The 19,770-nt window shown below is 51.3% G+C and overlaps 5 protein-coding genes across 5 annotated transcripts; 4 read left to right on the forward strand and 1 right to left on the reverse strand.

The window, feature by feature from the left end:
• The first annotated feature begins 3,995 nt into the window (after window positions 1-3,995).
• On the forward strand, window positions 3,996-5,726 carry BCR38DRAFT_377368 (uncharacterized protein). The gene is made up of 7 exons (XM_040857363.1): window positions 3,996-4,367; window positions 4,432-4,468; window positions 4,523-4,742; window positions 4,818-4,972; window positions 5,027-5,099; window positions 5,149-5,279; window positions 5,350-5,726. The coding sequence occupies exons 1-7, from the start codon at window positions 4,224-4,226 to the stop codon at window positions 5,682-5,684; spliced, it is 1,095 nt and encodes a 364-aa protein (XP_040711072.1). The 5' UTR covers window positions 3,996-4,223; the 3' UTR covers window positions 5,685-5,726.
• Window positions 5,727-6,625: 899 nt separating this feature from the next.
• Window positions 6,626-9,408, forward strand: BCR38DRAFT_447817 (uncharacterized protein). The gene has a single exon (XM_040861179.1). The coding sequence runs from the start codon at window positions 6,887-6,889 to the stop codon at window positions 9,017-9,019; it is 2,133 nt and encodes a 710-aa protein (XP_040711073.1). The 5' UTR covers window positions 6,626-6,886; the 3' UTR covers window positions 9,020-9,408.
• A 1,636-nt stretch (window positions 9,409-11,044) lies between these two features.
• On the forward strand, window positions 11,045-13,324 carry BCR38DRAFT_489527 (serine/threonine-protein kinase gad8; the record flags this gene model as incomplete). Its single annotated transcript, XM_040864406.1, has 4 exons — window positions 11,045-11,066; window positions 11,255-11,395; window positions 11,478-13,042; window positions 13,118-13,324. 4 exons carry the CDS (start codon window positions 11,045-11,047, stop codon window positions 13,322-13,324), a joined length of 1,935 nt encoding a protein of 644 aa, XP_040711074.1.
• Window positions 13,325-14,453: 1,129 nt separating this feature from the next.
• BCR38DRAFT_75320 (phosphoglucose isomerase) lies at window positions 14,454-16,469 on the forward strand. The gene is made up of 2 exons (XM_040865612.1): window positions 14,454-15,074; window positions 15,165-16,469. The coding sequence occupies exons 1-2, from the start codon at window positions 14,575-14,577 to the stop codon at window positions 16,324-16,326; spliced, it is 1,662 nt and encodes a 553-aa protein (XP_040711075.1). The 5' UTR covers window positions 14,454-14,574; the 3' UTR covers window positions 16,327-16,469.
• Window positions 16,470-17,601: 1,132 nt separating this feature from the next.
• Window positions 17,602-19,526, reverse strand: BCR38DRAFT_500658 (aldose 1-epimerase). The gene is made up of 5 exons (XM_040864823.1): window positions 19,209-19,526; window positions 19,045-19,144; window positions 18,658-18,984; window positions 17,982-18,570; window positions 17,602-17,857 (listed from the first exon to the last, which is right to left on the reverse strand). Exons 1-5 carry the CDS (start codon window positions 19,329-19,331, stop codon window positions 17,770-17,772), a joined length of 1,227 nt encoding a protein of 408 aa, XP_040711076.1. The 5' UTR covers window positions 19,332-19,526; the 3' UTR covers window positions 17,602-17,769.
• Between the last annotated feature and the right edge of the window lie 244 nt (window positions 19,527-19,770).

Raw genomic sequence — 19,770 nt, forward strand, 5'->3', positions numbered from 1 at the left:
GTCCCTCTGGATGGGTTAAAATTGCTGTGAATGAATGGGTCGCTATGAATATAGAATAAGGCTATCCTATCCCCCCCTCCTCCGAGTCCCCATCCCTCTGGGTAGGTTAAAATTGAAGTCCCCAAAATTGAATGGAACAAAATCCAATGGTTGTTGTAAGTCGCCAGCACTCAGAATTGCCCGCAGCTATAACGTAGAGTGATTTTGAGGACCCCTAAGCCGATTTCCAACCAGTAGTGCAACCCAGTACGCGAATCTAGGTGATGGAGCCCATGGCGACGGCTGAACCCGGTGTGTTATTACAGCAGCTTCACGCTAGGGACCAAGTCGTGACCTAAGTTACCCATATCTGATTTGCTGACCACCAATGGCATGAAGATCAAAAGCACTGCTATTCCCATGCCAAAACCAAATCCCATGATGACTTCATAACCGCTTAGATCGCTCCTTCTACTTAAGTTCACTGTGCTCGTTAATCCAATCATTAAAGTCTGCATGGATGTGCCAAAAGCAAGCAGTTAGAATGGTGGAATATTGGCTTTCATTGCTAGCTGTCCCGAAACCGCAGTGGCTATGAGGGATACAAGTACTAGGGGAAGTAACCTGAGACCAGTTCGGAGAGGAGGTTCCCCGTCGACGGTCTGAAATTGATAATTACTGTTACAAACGGCAGCCCAGTTAATAAGGCCATTCTGTGAGGTGTTAGTTGAGTATCCAATGAATGATTATGGCAATTTAGATATGTCACTGACGGTATAAGTCCAGGGAAGACACGTTCTTTCATAGGCCGTAGGGGGAAGACTGGCTCTTGTACAGCTTGCTTTCGACCAATATGCCACCACACAGGTTAAACCCGACGAAGAGGGCCGCTCCAATGCCATCCAGTCTAGCGAGTTATGTAGTCGAGAATTTGGCCGTATTCGTACTTGACCTGAGGTTGGGAAAAGCAATTGGCATGATGAATGCAATCAATACCGTGGCGGCTGCGCTGGCTGGAGCACTACTATGCACATTAGCATCGAGAAATGAACTGCAACGAAATTCCATTAGTCACTTCAGGAAGAATATCCATCGTCACGAGCCATGTTTATGATAAGTCCACCAAGAACGGGCCCCAGTGTGGAATTCAAGACACATACCAACGATGTCACAGCCAGAAAATTGCTCCATTTCTCTGGTGGGACCAACTGAGGCTGAATGAAGGTGGCCATCGCATATATAACAGAGGCCCCGATGCCTTAAAATGCACGGGATGCGATCCTGTGTTATGGGGCTGGTCACGGAAACATGCAGTAGCTGACTAGAAGGTAGCAACAGAAGAGTTATGTTCTCAATGGAGCCGCAGACAGTTGACAACACAGTGAAGGAGGCTAAAGTAGCATTTATCATCAACTTGCGGCCCATTATATCGCTGAACTTGGCATACATGATTAAGAAGCCAGTATAGGTGATGAGGTCCGACGTGATGACCCAGTGGCGCTTGAAGCCGCTCAGGACGTTGGTAATGAAAAATGGCAAGGCTCTAACGGTGACCATCTCCAATATCGGCAGGAAGAGACAAAGGCATGGCCTGGTACTGATCGACCGTCAGGAGTTTTAAGTGACTTGCGAAACATATTTCTCTGCAAACTACGCGACGAATGTCAGAAGATACAGCCTCCAGCCTTGTGGATAGATCCGAACCGGCTGGCTGGTCAGGCCCCAATTGGCATTTTTTTGTCGGTATTTATTGGTCTGGTTTGTGCCCCTTGACAACTACAACTTGGTTGGGGTTGTCAGCCATGGGAGTATCGCCGCTCAGAGCGTATGACACCGTTGTTGGCTCTGTGATATTGATATTTGTTGACATGCCCAATTTCCATTATAAATGACTAAATGCCTTTTATATATTCCCAGTTTTTATATTCAGTTGATAGTATCAGAGAATAAGCCCTGCGTTTTGCATGGAACGGGCTTCCCTTATTGGTTGTGGTAGTGTTTTGTGGGCAAATCGCAGCCCACCGTTCATTGTTGTTCTTATGACTATCGTTACTTGCCGTAAGCTCTGGCTAATCTACAGTGGCTACACTGGGTGGTCCGTGCGGGGCCGAACACTGCCATTTCTGCCCACATGTTTAGGTACTGTAGCTCACAAAGTCTGTCTTCCACATCAACGTAGTAGAAGACATCGGACTATGGATTGGACAATGAATTCAAAAATTTATGCCACTTTCATCAATTCATGTACCCTTTGTACTGTAGTTTTTCCTTGTTGGTGACTCCTGTCAGACCTTATAACTACCAAAAAGACCTCATTCTATAACGAGTGGGTCCCTCGTCTTTTGACGGTCAATTTGGTCCAACAACTCGCTTGAAACAACTTCATAAGAGGTAGTAAATGTTTTGTCTGAGCAGAGCAAAGCAATTCACTGCATACAGAAACAGTCCATTTCTGTGTTGCCAACAATACTCCCAGGTTGACAAGATATAAACTGAAGTGTTCCATCATCAAACAATTTGAAAAAATCATACTTTGTCTCGTTTCTATAAACTCTTCCAAAAAGCCATTCTTCTAAATCATGTGATGATGAATACCAGGAAACAGCTGGCCGCAATAATATAGGTTTTTGTTTTCCTAGGTCTCGAGTATATGTATATGCCTAATCACCAGTCTTAAGAGCCACAAACCAATAATACCTACTCCCTAAAGCAGCTTCAACTGAAACCAGCAACTTCCCAAAAGCCCTAAAACTCAATTCCAATTACACAATGTCCGGAACTCAAGGCAACAGACACGGTTCCGCGTCCGGTAATTCCTCTAGCAAAGGCGGTCACTCGAAAATTGTGAGCCGTTCCGAAGGACAGAGGCACAATGACCGAAAGGGGACTTCCAAGTACGACACCCGGGCCGACTGGGGCACTGAGTCGTACAAACCCTCGGAGCGGTCTCTAGATAAAGGCAAGCATCCCAGACCCAACTAATCAAGTGTTCTAACCCTAGACCACCTCATTTTACACTGTGAAAAATAGCACGTTATTAAGCCATTATCTTGATAAGCCATAGGCTTGCATAGAACAGTACAAAACAAGAATTTTGTTTTCATCCCCCTTCCCACACAACAGCAAAACAATAGCATGTGGCAATTTTACACTGTTGGTTGGGTAAAGGGAGGCCATTCGGCAGGTATGTAAAAGATATAGAAAAAGGGATGAAGGATTCTAGGATAGAGAAGATGAATTGAGAGCTTGACTCGAGAAAACAGTAATTTTGACATTGATTAAAGTTGATTCTGTTGCAGGAGGCAATTGCCAACAGTTTGAAGGATTCGATCTGCCTGAATACTCTGGTTTCCCAATAGTATGATTGCAGCTTAGTCTTGAAAGGTTGATCGTTCTTGCGAGGTCCGGATTAGGACAAAATATACCTCAAAGTGCAGGCCTTTATATCTTACCCAATCCTCTGTATTGTGCTGGCGTATTATCTGACACAAATCAGTATTTACTCTGGCAGGCAAGCTTAACTCGCCTTGAAAAATATGCTCAGACAGAGAGACATAAACGGGCAATAAGATGTAATTGAGGGTAAGAGTTTGTCGGTAGAAAAGGCGCGGGATAGATAGTGGCGTTCTGCAGTGGCTCCATGCACAATAGCTCGGCAGTGACAGAGCGAACAAAAAAGGTCGCGAACCCCCAAGATTACCGGTCGATCAGCATGATTAGCGGTGTGCTGATTTGATATCATGGTTGCATCGAAGGAATCTTGTGGTATGACTGAACGCAGATCCGGCAATTGTCTGAGAGGAACTCGTGCGGTGGGCTTCAAATTCGTCTGCATGCGCGCCAGAGGATGGAAGCAAGGGAGGCCACAGGGTTTATGTATACGAAAACAACAAATTTCAAGGGGTATATTTATAGTGGGAAAAGGTAAAACGGTAAATATAAGTTATCAATTGGCTTAAAGCCGACCATTACCCCGAAAGCTTCGAAAGATGATGTGAGACAGCCTGTCTAAGTTGCATGTCGTGACGTTCAATGACTGGCTTAAAAAGCAAGACTCCTTGTGCTACTATCAGCCGTTCCAGCTGCGTGGATGTCTGACAGTCATCATTGTGGTCCCTCGAACTCGAGCTAGATACTCGACGCCAGATCACGATCGCCTGCTTATGTGCAACTTATTTCTTATCTAGAAAAGGGGATAGAAGAGCGTTGAACGCTACAACCCCCGACACCATTAAAGCCCGAAAATGGAGACTCGACAAGCGGAATGCTATGCTGCAGTCACCGTAACACTGGTCGCGGCAACTATCGCCTTGTGTCTGCGATTAACCGCTCGGAGGTTGAAGAAAATATCACTCTGGTATGATGACTGGCTTATCATCGGCGCCTTTGTAAGTGACTGAATCCAGAAATATGCAGAGGCGGGTTGCCCAGGGCAAACTAACTTTGACCCAGATTGCGGCCGTAGCTTACGATGCTGCCGAATACAAATGTGCGCTGAGAATACTAGTTGTTGTTAATGCGCATGCTAACATGCAATGCACAGGGCTGGAGCTTGGCCTCGGCCGCCACGTCTATGACCTCCCCATTGGCATGACTGAAATCAGATACTACTGCTCACTGTTCCAGTGGATCATGGAACATGCCTACACGGTCTCTATTACAGGATCCCAGCTCTCGCTCCTGGTTCTGTACTGGCGGGCATTCGACTCGGTTCACAACGTGACGCTTATAATCATCGCCTTGGCCAGCTGTTCATCGATTTGGTTCATTTGCCGAGTGAGTTACCTGTCTTTGTCTTCTTCGGGTCAGCTTTGGGAGCTTCTGAGTTCTGAAATAAGCCAGGTCTTCATTGTCACGTTCCAGTGTTACCCGCCTCAGGCCAAATGGGACAAGTCTATCGAGGGAGACTGCCCAATCGATACGGGGAAATTCTTCCTCGGGACCGTTACAACTCATTTGATTCTCGACGTCTGTCTGATGATCTTACCTGCCTGTGCGTTCGCTTTCGAAACGTCAACCTAGCCATGCTTACGTGGCTGTTCTGCAGCACTTATTCGCACCCTCACTCTCCCAACCATCCAAAAGATCAGCATCTCGGCTATGTTCATGTTTGGCGGCGTGTGAGTATCTCCGCCAGCTGCGTATCTCATGTACATACTGATCATGTAGTGTCTGCATCTGCAGCATCATGATGATTCTTGAAGGCGTCTGGTACGACTCGCACTCGAACGATGTCATGTGGCTCGAAACCGGCCCCGCAAACTGGTCGGCGGTCGAGATCAACCTGAGCATCATCACCGGTAAGGCAACTTTATCCTCCCCCTCCCCTTTACAGTCCATGTCGTATCGAGTCTGAGCTATGAAGTACAGCATGCCTCCCGTTATTGCGCCCCATCTTCCACTTTGCTAGCTGCGGGTTCCGCAGCGTGCATCCCAAGTCAAGAGAAGCCCAGCGAAACCAGGCCTACAAGAGCAACAGCATCTCTGCATTTCGCCATTATGCCAGGCCCGACTCTGTCCGCCAGCTTGGTGATTTGGACGAGCTGGAAAGGGATACTTTAATCCACGGTCAAGGCACAGGTCCCGAGACCAAAATTTCGAGTGATAGCCGATGCGATCCGCGCCGCCAAAACGACCTGGTCGACAAGGTTGAAGGCATTCGAGTAACAAGTGCGCTGGACTTTATGGTCTCTCAGGCAGCTTGAAAGCACCTGTAGTTGAGTCGGGTTAGGAGTTGCATGTTCACGATGGACACGAAAAGATCAGCAAAATACCACGATAGGGTCAAGAATAGTTCCGCCCCTTCCGTGGCGTAAGTGTTTGCAAGAGAAGAGCGGAGCATGGCGGCCACGTTGACAGGCCAAGCTCCTACATGCAGACACAGAGTTTCAATGGACCAGGAACAAGAACCACAAGCCCCTGAGGCCGAAGGCAACGTTGAAATCATGCGTGGTCTAGCTGATTCCTCTATACAACGTGATATGCATACTACCAAGCAAGCCGAGTGCCAAAAACAACGACAGCGTCGGATCCGAGATGCTGACATAAACGTGGAAATAATAATGCAGCTTGCACAGGGCTCGTTCCGACACACCGGTCTTGCTGACCTGGCCCATTAGTCTCTTTTAACGTTCGATGGACAGGTGCCACCGACTCATCACGACTTCTTCGTGAGCTCGTATCAGGTTTCATTCGGTTCGATAGCTCAATACCCATTCTGATCAGGATCTAATTACACCGAGTTCGCAGACTCGATCGCGAAGCTGCCATCTTCTTTCAGACTTTGCGTATGGACGTGCGATTTGCAACGGACCTTGAAGTGGGTGCATTGCAGCCTGCTGGTCCACCGGCCGCTCCGAGGCATCTAAAGCACCACCGCTGCAGTGAAACTCATCCGACTGGGGGCTACCTTTTCAATGTATTACAGAGCTGATCATGCGACGCTTTTCGATCTGCAACGGTAACCTTTGAATTCGGCAAGAGGAGGTGCGACAGGCATACAGTTGTTCAAAAGGTTATGACGGGTCGCCCGTTTGGTGGCGCTGTAGCCATGGAGCTAGCAGTGGTTTGCATCGTCAAACGTTGCTTCGTTGCTCGGCCCCTGTAGATCCATATGAATTATTATCGTCAAGACTAAGGCGAGTAGCATGTCTGGCAGGTTAGCGTTCCAACCATTCTGAAACGGAACACACCCATTGCTAGGGGTATTTGGTCTGCGTCTGTGAGATCCACGGTGAGTCAAGCAGTCCGGCGAAACGAGACCGGCACCACCTAGTTGACCATTTTGGAGTCCGGGCATTATGAATATATATCACCCTGCAACATGCGCTCCTAGATAAAGGTGGTGGCTCAATTTATCTGTGAACTTTCGTGTTTTGTTGTCCAATTTCATGCCCCACCGGTCGTCATGAAAATTCTCCTGCTTTGCACAGCGCACAACTCGCTCTCGCAGCGATTGTCACTCACGCTATCCGAGACCCATGATGTGACGGTGGAGTATGCCATTTCAACCGAATCGACGATACAGGCCGTTAGGCTAGCGAGACCACACCTCATCATCTGCCCCTTTCTCACCACGCTAGTACCAAAGGAGGTTTATTCGCAATACTTGACCCTGATTGTGCACCCGGGGCCTCCAGACGATGCTGGTCCCAGTGCTCTGGACTGGGTGCTGATGGGGGACGATGGCACCGTCTCCAACGCCGACGAGATCGTGCGGGACGAGAAGTGGAGTGAGGACGGCCGTTCTCATTGGGGCGTGACTGTTCTCCAAGCCATCGAGGAGTTCGACGCTGGCCCTGTGTGGGCTTTCGAGCAGTTCCCGATTGACATCGACGACCCAGCAGTCACAAAGTCAAGCGTGTACCGTGGGACTGTCACTCGGGCGGCGGTGACAGCGGTGCAGGCAGCCATTGAGAGGATTCAGTTCGCAGCACTTGCAAGCGTCGCAACACCAACCAGCAATGGGTCCTTGCCACTCTGGGATCTCATTGGGCCATACTTGAAGGCAGATAGTTACTATCGGAGTGCATCTGTGACCACCCAGGAGCCTTTTCTTGGCGGTGTAACGCGCTGCCGACCATTGCTCAAGGCAAATCAGCGAGGCTTCGACGTCAGACGCCACACGGCACGCAACATATCTCGTAGGATTCGTGCATCCGACTCACAACCTGGATGCCTGAGCAGCATTTTCGGCTTGAACTTATACCTGTACGGAGGTATCGTGGAAGCAGGCGAGGGCATGGCAACTGTGCAAGCAGTGCCTGGAACCATCATTGCATGCCGCGACGAAGCCGTATGCGTTGCCACATGTGACGGCAAGGGCATTTGGATTACCCATCTTCGCCGCATCAAGAGGAAAGTTGACGCTATGCTGTGGCCCAAAGTGCCGGCCATGGACCTGCTCGTAGAGCTGGGTATTCTCGATGCCGGAAAGCTGCCGCGACTCCTCGCACCACCCCCGCGCTTATTCGCCAAAGCCTCCCATCCGACTTTCCAAGATATTTCGATCGAGTATGAGACGCTGCCAACGCAGCAACGCATTTCTTACCTATCATTCACATTCTATAATGGTGCCATGAGCACAACCCAGTGCCGTCGTCTTTCTTCCGCTCTCAGCAGCATTCTTTCTACTCATACCGAGTCCGCACCGTTGGCAGCAGTAGTCCTTGGCGGCCCATCTTATTTCTCCAATGGCGTCCACCTCAACGTGATCGAAGCGGCGGCGGATCCGGCAACAGAGTCCTGGATGAACATTAACGCCATCAACGACGTCGTGCAAACCCTTCTGCTAGACTTCGCCGTCAAGGGCATCACCACGATTGCCGCCGTTCGGGGTAACGCTGCAGCCGGGGGTGTAGCGCTCGCTGCAGCGTGTGATGTCGTCGTTGCCGGCGAGAATGTCGTATTGAACCCAGCTTACCGCGCGCTGGGACTGTATGGGAGCGAGTTCCACAGTATATCGTACTCGGGTCGTTGTGGCGACGAAGTTGCACGCCGCCTACTTCGTGGTATGCTTCCCATTTCAACAACAGAAGCCGTGAAGATTGGCCTGATTGACGCCGTAGTCTCGGGGTTTGGAGGAGACTTGGACATGGCAATACGAGCACATGTCCGAGAGCTTATCACCAGTGGAAAGCGTTCAGGAGAGTGGAAGGATGGCGTGGACATTTCTGCAGCAGGACTCTCCTTAGCACGGGCTTCGGAGCTAGGCGAGATGTCAAAGGACTTCTGGAGCGCTCGGAGTCTCCGTTATCACTCTCGAAGAAGGGACTTTGTCAGAAAAGTGAAGGCGACGAAAACACCTCTCAGGTTTGCTGCTCATCGCCGGAAAGGGGAGGAACTCGACGAAGAAGAGGAGGACAGCTTTGACAATATCGAGGATTTCGAAGACAGAATTGTGAACGAGATCAAAGAACGCGCACTGCGCAGGTCTCTGAAGGCTTTGGGCGTTACCGAGACGGCAAGCATGACACCGAGTCGGGTTGAAGTAAGCGACAAGCACCTTGGGCCTGTGTTTTCATGCTACTATAGCACTTGACCGGCAAGATCTTGCGAGGTCCCGCAGGATCGTCAGGAAAGAAGATATCGACGTTTTGGGTTTCACTTAGCAGGCACAGCGTATTTCATTAATGTTTACTTCGATATTAGTCCATGCAGTTCACATGAACAATCGACAATTCCGGAGTCTCGTACTGTAGAGTAGTGGGTGGATATATATGTGCTACGCGTCTCGCCAAGGGGACACTTGGGCGGCACTATGAGCGACTCAGTCTCAGCTTCGGGCAGGCTGATGGTGAGAGGATCTGTCCCTATTTCATTTCCGGCGGCATTGGTCATGAACAACTTGTGTAGTTCTCCAAACCTCGAGGCTATCCCAAGAAGAACATCAGCAAGGTGTAAAGTTCTCAAAACTTGCAAATCGCATCCATTGGAAGGTGTTCAAAATGGGCCGCCACGGTCACTGGAAATGGCGTGGGTTGTCACACAGTCGAGGCCAAAACGCGGTCCGCTCGCCGCTCGCCGGCTCCGGCTTGGCAGTACAACATTAGCCCCTATCTGCAAGATTGTCGCGGAGCATTGTGGCTCAGCTGCATTACTGCGTTGCAACCCGCTCGATTGATCGCCGATATTGCTTCAGCTAACGCCCCATTTACGAGACACGACTTGTCAACGATCCGGTAATCTTCTAGAAGGAGGTATTCATTTGTTTGCCACTTGGTAAGGGGAAACAGATGGGTCTTGGCCTCCACAGCTGGTCCGTAGCGTTGGGCTCACGTTCTGGCAGGTAAAATCGGGTAAAGGCAAGGAGACGTCGGGCTTCATGATGACCAACATGCTGGTTCAGCTGTAAAAGAGATCCTGGAGAACATTGGAGCATTGGAAAGAGAAGTGAGAGACCAAACGCAGTCTTAGATAATCCCTACCCGCCGCGGCCCTCTGCACTCTTTGTCGTTGAAAGATTGCCCTTCGAGGTCATCGGGACGTTGCAAGATGATTGATCGACGGTCGGGTACCTATATTTCCAGCCGACTGTTGGTGTCGTGGTGTCGTACAGCAATGCCAAAATTAGAGGTCACCTGGCAAACCAGTCCCAGCAACACATATGAGTTGTTGTTTTGATTGCAAGTGTTGTTCGAGTCGTGTATTTTTGCCATTTCAAGGTTTCAATTGCTGTTTCTGTACGAGGTGAGCGCCCTTGTCGAGCCCTGTTTAGCTTCTGCTAGAACAGAACACAAGAACAGGGAGTGGGTTCGGACCTAGACGTCAAGTGCGGGGCTGTTTAAAGCCGTCAGTCAACTGTCCCCAATCAAGTCTCCATCCAACTGCCCCTCAAACCGTCCGGAATCCCTGCGGCGGTGAACTAAAAACATTCCCCTCATCCAAGCAAGGCCTCCTGTCCTTCCCAAAGGCAAAGGGCGCCATTGCGCCACATTGGAAGGGTTCAAGTACCGCAACAGTGGCCGTTGCTCGTGATAGCGCTTTCTCAAGTATCCATGGTGCAGTGCCTTTGGGTCACTAGAAGGAACAAAACACCGTCTTGTGATGACTACAAAAACAACAACGGCCGAGGTGAAATGTCGCATTATTCCCCCTTTGGGCCCGTCTCCACCATAAATTGAATTCTGAAAGACGTGCAAGGTTTCAGCGATAGTTGTGCTGCACCACCATCGGCCGAGCCCCCTCCTTTAAACCACCTCCTTACCATTGTATCCCCCTTATCCGATTGCCTGAGCTTGAGCACAACAACCCCCAAAAGTGCAGCGGATCAACTAACCGAGAGGGACTCTGATCCAAAAGATTAACAATCCGAATCCTGGGGAGCAAGCATAACCGCCTAGCTGAAATCCCGCTGATCACTCCTTTCTCTCCTCCGTTTCTCGCGGCCAGGGCGAACTACTTTCCCGACCTTTCCTCTCCTCGCCCTCCTCGTCCTCCTCGTCCACGTCCACGCCTTCATCACCCGTCACCTCGATCCTATTCCCATCTTCCCCTGCTCGAATAGCCTCCTGACGCGCACGATTACCAACGCCGACGTTTCGCGTCAGGCTTCAGATTGACCATCATGTCGTGGAAGCTAACCAAGAGTATGTATTTCGCATTGGATGTAGATCCGTACATGCACCCCCGTCCCGTCCCGTGGCGGCCTGTTTCTTCCTGTGGCTACAGCATCAGCTCCTCTTCGAAGCGAGACCTCCAAAACCCCTCATCGCGGTGCTGACGCGATGTCAATAAACGCTGTTGATACCGTGCTGACTGCCATGCTACCTACCAGAGCTGAAGGAGACCCATTTGGGCCCTCTCTCCAACACCTTCTCGCGGTCTCCCTCGACGTCCACCATCACAAATAAGGATGAGAAGATGACAGCGCCGCCCACGAGCTCGTCAACCCCAACTCCTCCAGACAACGCAATTGGTATGTATATGCGTTGTTTGCCTCTGTTTGTGCCCCCCTTCACGTTCACGGTGCTGACCCCGTCTTCGCTCTTCTTCTGCAGCCGCCTCGGAAGCAATAGCTCAACAGCCCATCATCAAGCCGCCCAAGCCCGGCATCCTCGTCGTCACCCTCCACGAGGGCCAAAATTTCTCCCTGCCCGAACAACACCGCAATAGCTTCGGCGCTGCAGGCCACCAGGGCTCCATCTCGTCGGGCGGTCAACTCAACAACGTAGCTGGTTCCATGCGACCCGGTTCATCTCAAAGAGCGGCTCCCGGCTCCTTCATGAACGGCCGGCCACAGACATCAGCAGGCGGTTTCGCAGGCATCCCGTCTAACCACGGCAGAATTTCCAGCAAGTATCTGCCGTATGCTTTGTTGGATTTTGACAAGGTTCAGGTCTTCGTCAATTCGGTGTCTGGAAACCCGGAGAACCCGCTGTGGGCCGGCGACAACACGCAGTACAAGTTCGATGTGTCCCGCGTCACGGAGCTCGCCGTTCATATTTACATGCGGAACCCCAACGCGCCTCCGGGATCTGGCCGCAGCCAGGATATCTTCATCGGCGTAGTCCGCATAAACCCGCGATTTGAAGAAAAGCACACCTTTGTCGACGATCCCAAGGCCAGCAAAAAGGATCGTGAAAAGGCGGCAGCCGAGTTCGCGAGCCGAGAACGCACCTTGGGCCACACGGGTGTCGAGTGGGCCGACGTCCAGTATGGCACCGGTAAGCTCAAGATCGGCGTCGAGTACGTCGAAAACCGTGCGGGCAAACTGACGATCGATGACTTTGTGCTGCTGAAGGTAGTAGGCAAGGGCAGTTTTGGCAAGGTTATGCAAGTCCGCAAGAAAGATACAAGCCGTATCTACGCGTTGAAGACGATCCGCAAGGCACACATCATCTCACGTTCCGAAGTGGCCCACACGCTGGCCGAGCGCTCCGTCCTTGCCCAGATTAACAACCCGTTCATTGTGCCGCTGAAGTTCACCTTCCAGTCACCCGAGAAGCTCTACTTTGTCCTGGCTTTCGTCAACGGTGGAGAGCTCTTCCATCACTTACAGAAGGAGCAACGATTCGATGTCAACCGAGCCCGCTTCTACACGGCCGAACTGCTCTGCGCCCTTGAGTGTCTCCACGGTTTCAATGTCATCTACCGAGATCTGAAGCCCGAGAACATTCTGCTCGACTATCAAGGTCACATTGCGCTCTGCGACTTTGGTCTCTGTAAGCTGGACATGAAGGATGAGGACCGAACCAACACCTTCTGCGGCACGCCCGAGTATCTGGCGCCGGAACTGCTCATGGGACAAGGGTACAATAAGACCGTCGATTGGTGGACGCTCGGTGTTCTTCTCTACGAGATGCTTACGGGGCTTCCTCCGTTCTATGACGAGAATACTAATGAGATGTATCGCAAAATTCTGTCGGAGCCTCTCCATTTCCCAGGTCCCGAGGTCGTGCCCCCCGCGGCCAAGGATCTGCTCTCCAAGCTTCTCAACCGCAACCCAGAGGAGAGACTGGGAGCAGGTGGCAGTGCCGAGATCAAGGCCCATCCCTTCTTCCACGCCATTGACTGGCGCAAATTGCTTCAGCGCAAGTACGAACCGACGTTCAAGCCCAATGTGGTGAGTTCATTTTGGCAATGTTTCCTTTTGAAGTCCAAAGATTGGCATGTGTCTCTAATCATACGTATCGCACAGGTGGACGCCCTCGACACAGATAACTTTGACACCGTGTTCACGTCCGAAGCACCCCAGGACTCGTATGTCGAGGGCACGGCATTATCAGAAACCATGCAGAACCAGTTCGCAGGATTCAGTTACAACCGGCCCATTGCTGGCTTGGGTGACGCAGGTGGTAGTGTCAAGGATCCCAGCTTTGTGGGGAGCATTCAAGACCGAAGATAGACTGCTGCCCAGTAGGGTCAGGATACGGCAAGGGAAGCAGAATTTCCGCCTGCATGTGGGTACACGGAAAGCTGCCAGGTATTCCGAGACGACGGAGCAAAGGTCCAGTAGTGTGCAACCGCTTCGATTTTTAGACACGTTGGAGTGTCGTGACGTGTTTGCGTGGAGTGACCCGATTTCCAGTAGACAAACGATGGTTGCCAGCGGCCCAACCATACGAGGAATTCAACTGCTTTCAGAGGAGTCTGGTATCATCGCGTAGGGGCTTTGATTTGCACTCGAGGTTTACAACGAGGTTGAGACAAAAACATGTAGATACGCCCCAGTAGAGCGATGAATTGATGGAATTTGAGAGTCAATTTCACGTCACACGGCTGCTAGGATATGTCCGGCATTGATATGAGGTGTCATGACTAGGCCTCAGTCGGCTGGGCCAATGAAGCTGCTGGCTGAACTTCTCGAAGTGCAATATGATTTCAAATTCTCTACCAAGGCGGCTCGCTTGCACGCCAGTGTGGGGCTGTCGTTCTTGGTGGTGGACTTTCAAACGAACAGCCCACTACAGCCCCACGGACGTGACGAACGGGAAGCTGCGAGACGAAGCTCGGCGCAGAGGAACACAAAGGCCCTCCATTACCAAATGTCATCACAAGGGATTTCCTACTTGTCCATCAATCAATTGACCGCTACTGATCGTCAAAGGTATGTGCAATTCATAAGTTTGAGACCGAAAGGTTCTTTCCCCTTCTCCTTACATGTTGCCCATCACGTCACTGCTGCGCGGGGTAGAGTCTGAAGGCAGCTTCCCGGCCCAAAGATTGATGACAGCCCCTCATCATCATATGTTGTCGGGCTTGCAGAGTGTTATACAGCATCAGTTTTGCCCTGAGCCGCCACCAAGCATTGATACACGCCATCCGTCTGAAGGGTGCTTGTTGCTACCGATATCGCATCTATAGCTCCCTGACAGCAGCTGTCGTAAGTGAAACCGCATTGAAGCCTCCGTAATAGAACCCCCGTCACCGAAGTTTTTACCCCGCCAACCGACGATCCCGGCGTCACACAGCTTGCTTTAAGAACCTCGAGGAGAACCTTGGTCATCGTCGAGTGATTGCTTTTCCCTCCAACTCCATTTTTGCCCATTCCATCCAGCGATTTGGGTATTTTTGTTTGAACTAACCTTCTCGCTGTTCGACGCAGTTACTTCCTCCTATAATCTCCACAAACAATATCCATACAGCACCGCTAATATGCCTCAACCTACCGAACTCTCCACCTGGACGGAGCTGGAGAACCACTACAAGCAAGTCGGTAAGACCTTCGTGCTGAAGGAGGCCTTCGCATCCGACCCCGAGCGCTACGCGAAGCTGTCAAAGACGTTTCACAACACCCCCTCGAGCACCGACATCCTGTTCGACTTCAGCAAGAACCTGGTCACACCCGAGACCATCAACCTGTTGGTCAAGCTGGCCGAGGAGGCCGGCATCGAGGAGAAGCGCGATGCTATGTTCGCCGGCGAGAAGATCAACTTCACCGAACAGCGCGCCGTCTACCACCCTGCCTTGCGAAATGTCGGCGGCTGGGAGATGAAGGTCGAGGGCCAGGATGTCATGAACGTCAAGGGAGGCGTCAACGACGTCCTCGCACACATGAAAGAGTTCTCGGAGCAGGTCCGCAGCGGCGAGTGGAAGGGTTTCACTGGCAAAAAGCTCACTACCATCATCAATGTCGGCATTGGCGGTTCTGATCTGTAAGTAGCGCCAACACCCCGAACGCCTGGGGACGCTCCCATGCAAGCCCCCCCAACGCCATGTAATGCACCTTGCTGATCATTTTGCAGTGGCCCGGTCATGGTCACCGAGGCCCTGAAGCACTACGGCGCCAAGGATATGACTCTGCACTTCGTGTCCAACATCGACGGCACCCACATGGCTGAGGCCCTGGCCAACTCTGACCCCGAGACGACCCTCTTCCTGATCGCCTCCAAGACCTTCACCACCGCCGAGACCACCACAAACGCTAACACCGGAAAGACATGGTTCCTCGAGAAGACGGGCGGCAAGGGCGACATCGCCAAGCATTTCGTTGCTCTATCCACCAACGAGGCGGAAGTCACGAAGTTCGGCATCGACGCCAAGAACATGTTCGGCTTCGAGAGCTGGGTCGGTGGCCGCTACTCTGTGTGGAGCGCCATTGGACTGAGCGTCGCTCTCTACATCGGCTACGACAACTTCCACAAGTTCCTGGCCGGTGCGCACGAGATGGACAAGCACTTCCGCGAGACGCCCCTCAAGGACAACATTCCCATTCTTGGGGGTCTCTTGAGCGTGTGGTACAGCGACTTCTTTGCTGCCCAGACGCACTTGGTTGCTCCTTTCGACCAGTACCTCCACCGTTTCCCGGCTTACCTGCAGCAACTCTCCATGGAGTCCAACGGCAAGACCATCACCTCGGACGGCTCGCCTGCTAAGTACACGACCGGTCCCATTCTCTTTGGCGAGCCGTGTACCAACGCCCAGCACTCTTTCTTCCAACTTGTTCACCAGGGCACCAAGCTGATCCCCACCGATTTTATTCTGGCTGCCAAGTCGCACAACCCCATTTCCGACAACCTACACCAAAAGATGTTGGCCTCCAACTACTTCGCCCAGGCTGAGGCACTCATGATCGGCAAGACGCCCGAACAGGTTAAGAGCGAAGGTACTCCCGACGACTTGGTGCCGCACAAGGTCTTCATGGGCAACCGGCCCACGACCTCCATTCTCGTCGGTGGCACCATTGGCCCTGCCGAACTCGGTGCTTTAATTGTCTACTATGAGCACCTCACCTTCACCGAAGGTGCTATCTGGGACATCAACAGCTTCGACCAGTGGGGTGTCGAGCTGGGCAAGGTCCTGGCCAAGAAGATTCTTGCGGAGCTCGACGAGCCCGGCAACGGTGGTGACCACGATGCCAGCACGGGAAGCTTGATTGGCGCTTTCAAGAAGTACGCTTCCTCGTGACTTGATGGTGGTGATGACCAGCAAGGTGAGCGGGCGTCGCCACCAAGCAAGGCTCGATTGTGAGCTTCTTCCGATGTTATGAGATCATTGGTCCCGGAAGTTTGTTTTCTTGGAGAGAACAAGTGGTGTAACTGGTATAGCAGTTTGTAGAGCACAAACACACACACACGAACATGAATCTGAAATGAGACGTATTAATTTAGATCTGACACTGGTTCGCACGTCACATGCTGGTAGGTGTTTCTTCGTGATACTAACGCCGACGGGGAGCTATTATTTCCATTACTCAAGCACTTTTATCACGTCTCATGAAGGCTTTGGCAGGTATGAGGGCGTACGACCGTTCATTTGGACATCTTCTTGAATAGCGAAGTGCTAGTAACCTCTCGGGTTCCATGTCCTCACATTTCTGCTGGACCTGTGGAATATTACCGCATAATCGTGGTTCGGCCAAGTAATGACTGCTGTTTATCCGCATCATTACGTCGTGAGCAAGCGTGCAATGCAACTATGACACTAATGAAATGCGTGAGTGTCTTCTCGTGTCGCAGCCCAAACTTCTGCAAGTAGGTTTGGCCAACCCAGCCGAGCAAGTCACTGGCATTGATGATGACTGCGACGCCTCAACGGAGTTCGAATACTTGGTAGGCGACAGAGATTGTAAGATCTTCAGAGAGAGTGAAGTAGGTGCCTGAGTCCTGCCAGCAAATTCTTCGGAACCTATGTTTCTTCGGCCTTTTTGTCCATCTCTAGCAGCTTTGTCGCTTCTTCACGATCGCGTCTTAAGTCGTTGAAGGATATACCGTTCCATACTTTGCCTTGAGATGAGAAGTGCCTAGGTTAGAGCTCATTGACAGTTGTAAAGTGGGGCGACCTAAGCTTCCTCAGGTTTGGCACAAATTCAAGGCCATGGTGCAAACTGAGGCGTAAAAGACCCGCCAATATTGAAAAGCGATAGCATCACGTCTGGTGTTAGCGTTCGGCTTGGGCTCTGTAAGGGTGACGCCATAATCGAGGGCCGTCTCTTGAGGACACTTCCTAGCATGGGCCATGGGCAAGATTAGGAGGAGCACCAGGTCAGCTCGTGTTAGCCATGCCTAGTAATCAGAAGTTTCAGGAAGAGATGTTACTGTCTTTACTGTCTATGAGACTAGATTACCGGATGGTGAGGCTTTCTCGAACGATAATAATACGTACTTTGGTTACAATCTAACGCCTATAAATAAGGTATGGAAATACAAAACTTAGGGTTAACAATGTTTCCCGCAACGCCCAATTTGAAATTGCATGCAAATACGAATGGCGGATCGTGTTATTTTCCCGTTCACATATATACATTGACCTTTTCCTGCCACTACTATATAAACATAGCCCGTATATACATCACTATTCTGTCCCCAGTAGCGTCCATAGAAACGTCACTCGCGCCTATTAAGAGCTTCTTCACAATGTACTAAACGTCCACGAGCTCTCCCACGAGTACGTCTCGCCCGGCCCCGTGATCTCGGCATCGGTGCGGTTCCACTCGGGACTATATTCCCCGTCGTTGTCAGTCTCATGTCTCAGAAAATGGACAAAACTATCTGGAACTAAGGCCTTGACTCATGCGTATACTACTAGAAAAAGAAAGGGGGGCAGCGGGGCGAATGGCTTACTGGTTAATCCCATCCGGAAAATCATGCGCCTCAATCGCAACACACGAGCTCCTACCCACTGTGTTCCTCCCCTCAAGCCCCTGCGTGCTTTTCAGCGCCGAGGTGCCGTCGAACCAGTTGCACGAGTACACCGTCAGACCCTTCTGATCAGTGCGCAGCTCGGCCTTGATTCCGGAGAAGGAGCTTGATAGACTGGCTACTATTGCCAACTGGCCAGCTTCATCATCAACTTCGATGTATTCATAATCGTCTTCCGCGTCTTCGCTTTGCTGGCCGCTTCCCGCCGCCTGCGAGGGTTCGTCAATAAGGAAGTACCCATTGTACCCTTCGCACGCGCCATCAGCACCGCAATTCCCGGCAAACTCGGGCGAGCCGCTCGAATGACCGAGCTCGATCCCGGGCGCGCTGGCAAAGTCGTTGATGCTTCCCGGGGCAGCGGTTAGGATCTTGCCTGTCGGGACGGCGTCTTGGCCGGCGTCGAGGTAGCGGGAGGAAAAGGGGAGGTAAAGAGTGTGGTTCCAGACTTTGGCCGTGGAGGGGTCTTTGTAGGCGTCGAGGTTGAAGTAGGTGTGCTGGGTTAGCATGAGGGCTTTCATTGAGAAACATGGTTAGTCGCCGTCGTGCTGAAGAGGCACGCCGTTTGAATATTGGGGGATATGAGCAGGTAAGAACTAACGAGTCTTCCGATCCGGCGACGTAGCATCCATCTTGATCTTCCAAGTGCCATTGGTAACACTGTAAGTGACCTGGGCCTTGACGTCTCCAAGCATGTTCAACGACGAGTTGGACTTGTCGAGGATGGAGAAGGTGATGGAGTCAGACTTGACGGCTGTCACGTTCCACTCGCGGAATGACCAATTGTTGGTGCCGCTGTGAAGAGTGTTGGTACCATCGTTCTTCTCCGTGTGGTAGGTCACATTGTCGAGCGTGTACGTGGCGTTGCCAATGCGGGCGACGTAGCGGCCGGGAATGGCGTTGTAGACGGGGTGGCCGGGGTCCTTAGCTGTAGTGTATATGTTAGGATAGGAGAATTAAGATGTCTTTGGCTCTTATGAGTAGTCACGGTAGTATGCAGGATCATCATATCCCAGGACGATGTCGACGTCTTTGCCATTCTTGTCCTTGACGAAGAGGTTTGTGAGAGTTGCGCCGTATGGGATAAACTATGATGGTGTTAGTCTGCGATAGTAAAACTAACTTGTCTCTTCTGACGGCAACACGGCTTACCTGTGCCTTGATCCCCTCTGCCGAAATGGTGTACCGTCCATCCGGTCCGGGCTGAGAGGCGTTCTGGCCCACCACAGCAGTCACTACGGCCAAGACCGTGAAGAAATACTCAGAGACCCGCATTGCCGTGTAAATGGTAGGAATGAGTCGAGATGGCGATGTATTTCAGTATCCGGCAGTCAAATTTCGTATGAGCATGCAAGTTCAAGTTTCCAATGGGTGGGAAATATTATCTGAGTCAGAGAGTGCACCCATAGTACTCAATGCCGAAGACTCAGCTGTTTCATCTTATAAGGATTGGGCATCCGCCGTCACAATACACCTGGTTATATTACCGAATAAAGTCAGTTTCCCCAAGCATACCAGCTGAGTCCATCGTTCTGGAGTGTGGGGTCAGCTGCGGTTGATGTGGTTGGAGGAATCAGCCTGAGTAAGAACCCGGAGCGCCATGTGGTATTGAAGCCATTAACCCCGCAAACTCAGGTACATCAGCCAATTCATCCTGCGTGCCTAGGTAGCGTAGGGTTTTTTTTTAAAAAAAAAATTCTATAGCTTACAGATA

This window comes from Pseudomassariella vexata (assembly GCF_002105095.1).
Source record: "Pseudomassariella vexata strain CBS 129021 chromosome Unknown BCR38scaffold_17, whole genome shotgun sequence".
Classification (NCBI taxonomy): domain Eukaryota; kingdom Fungi; phylum Ascomycota; class Sordariomycetes; order Amphisphaeriales; family Pseudomassariaceae; genus Pseudomassariella; species Pseudomassariella vexata.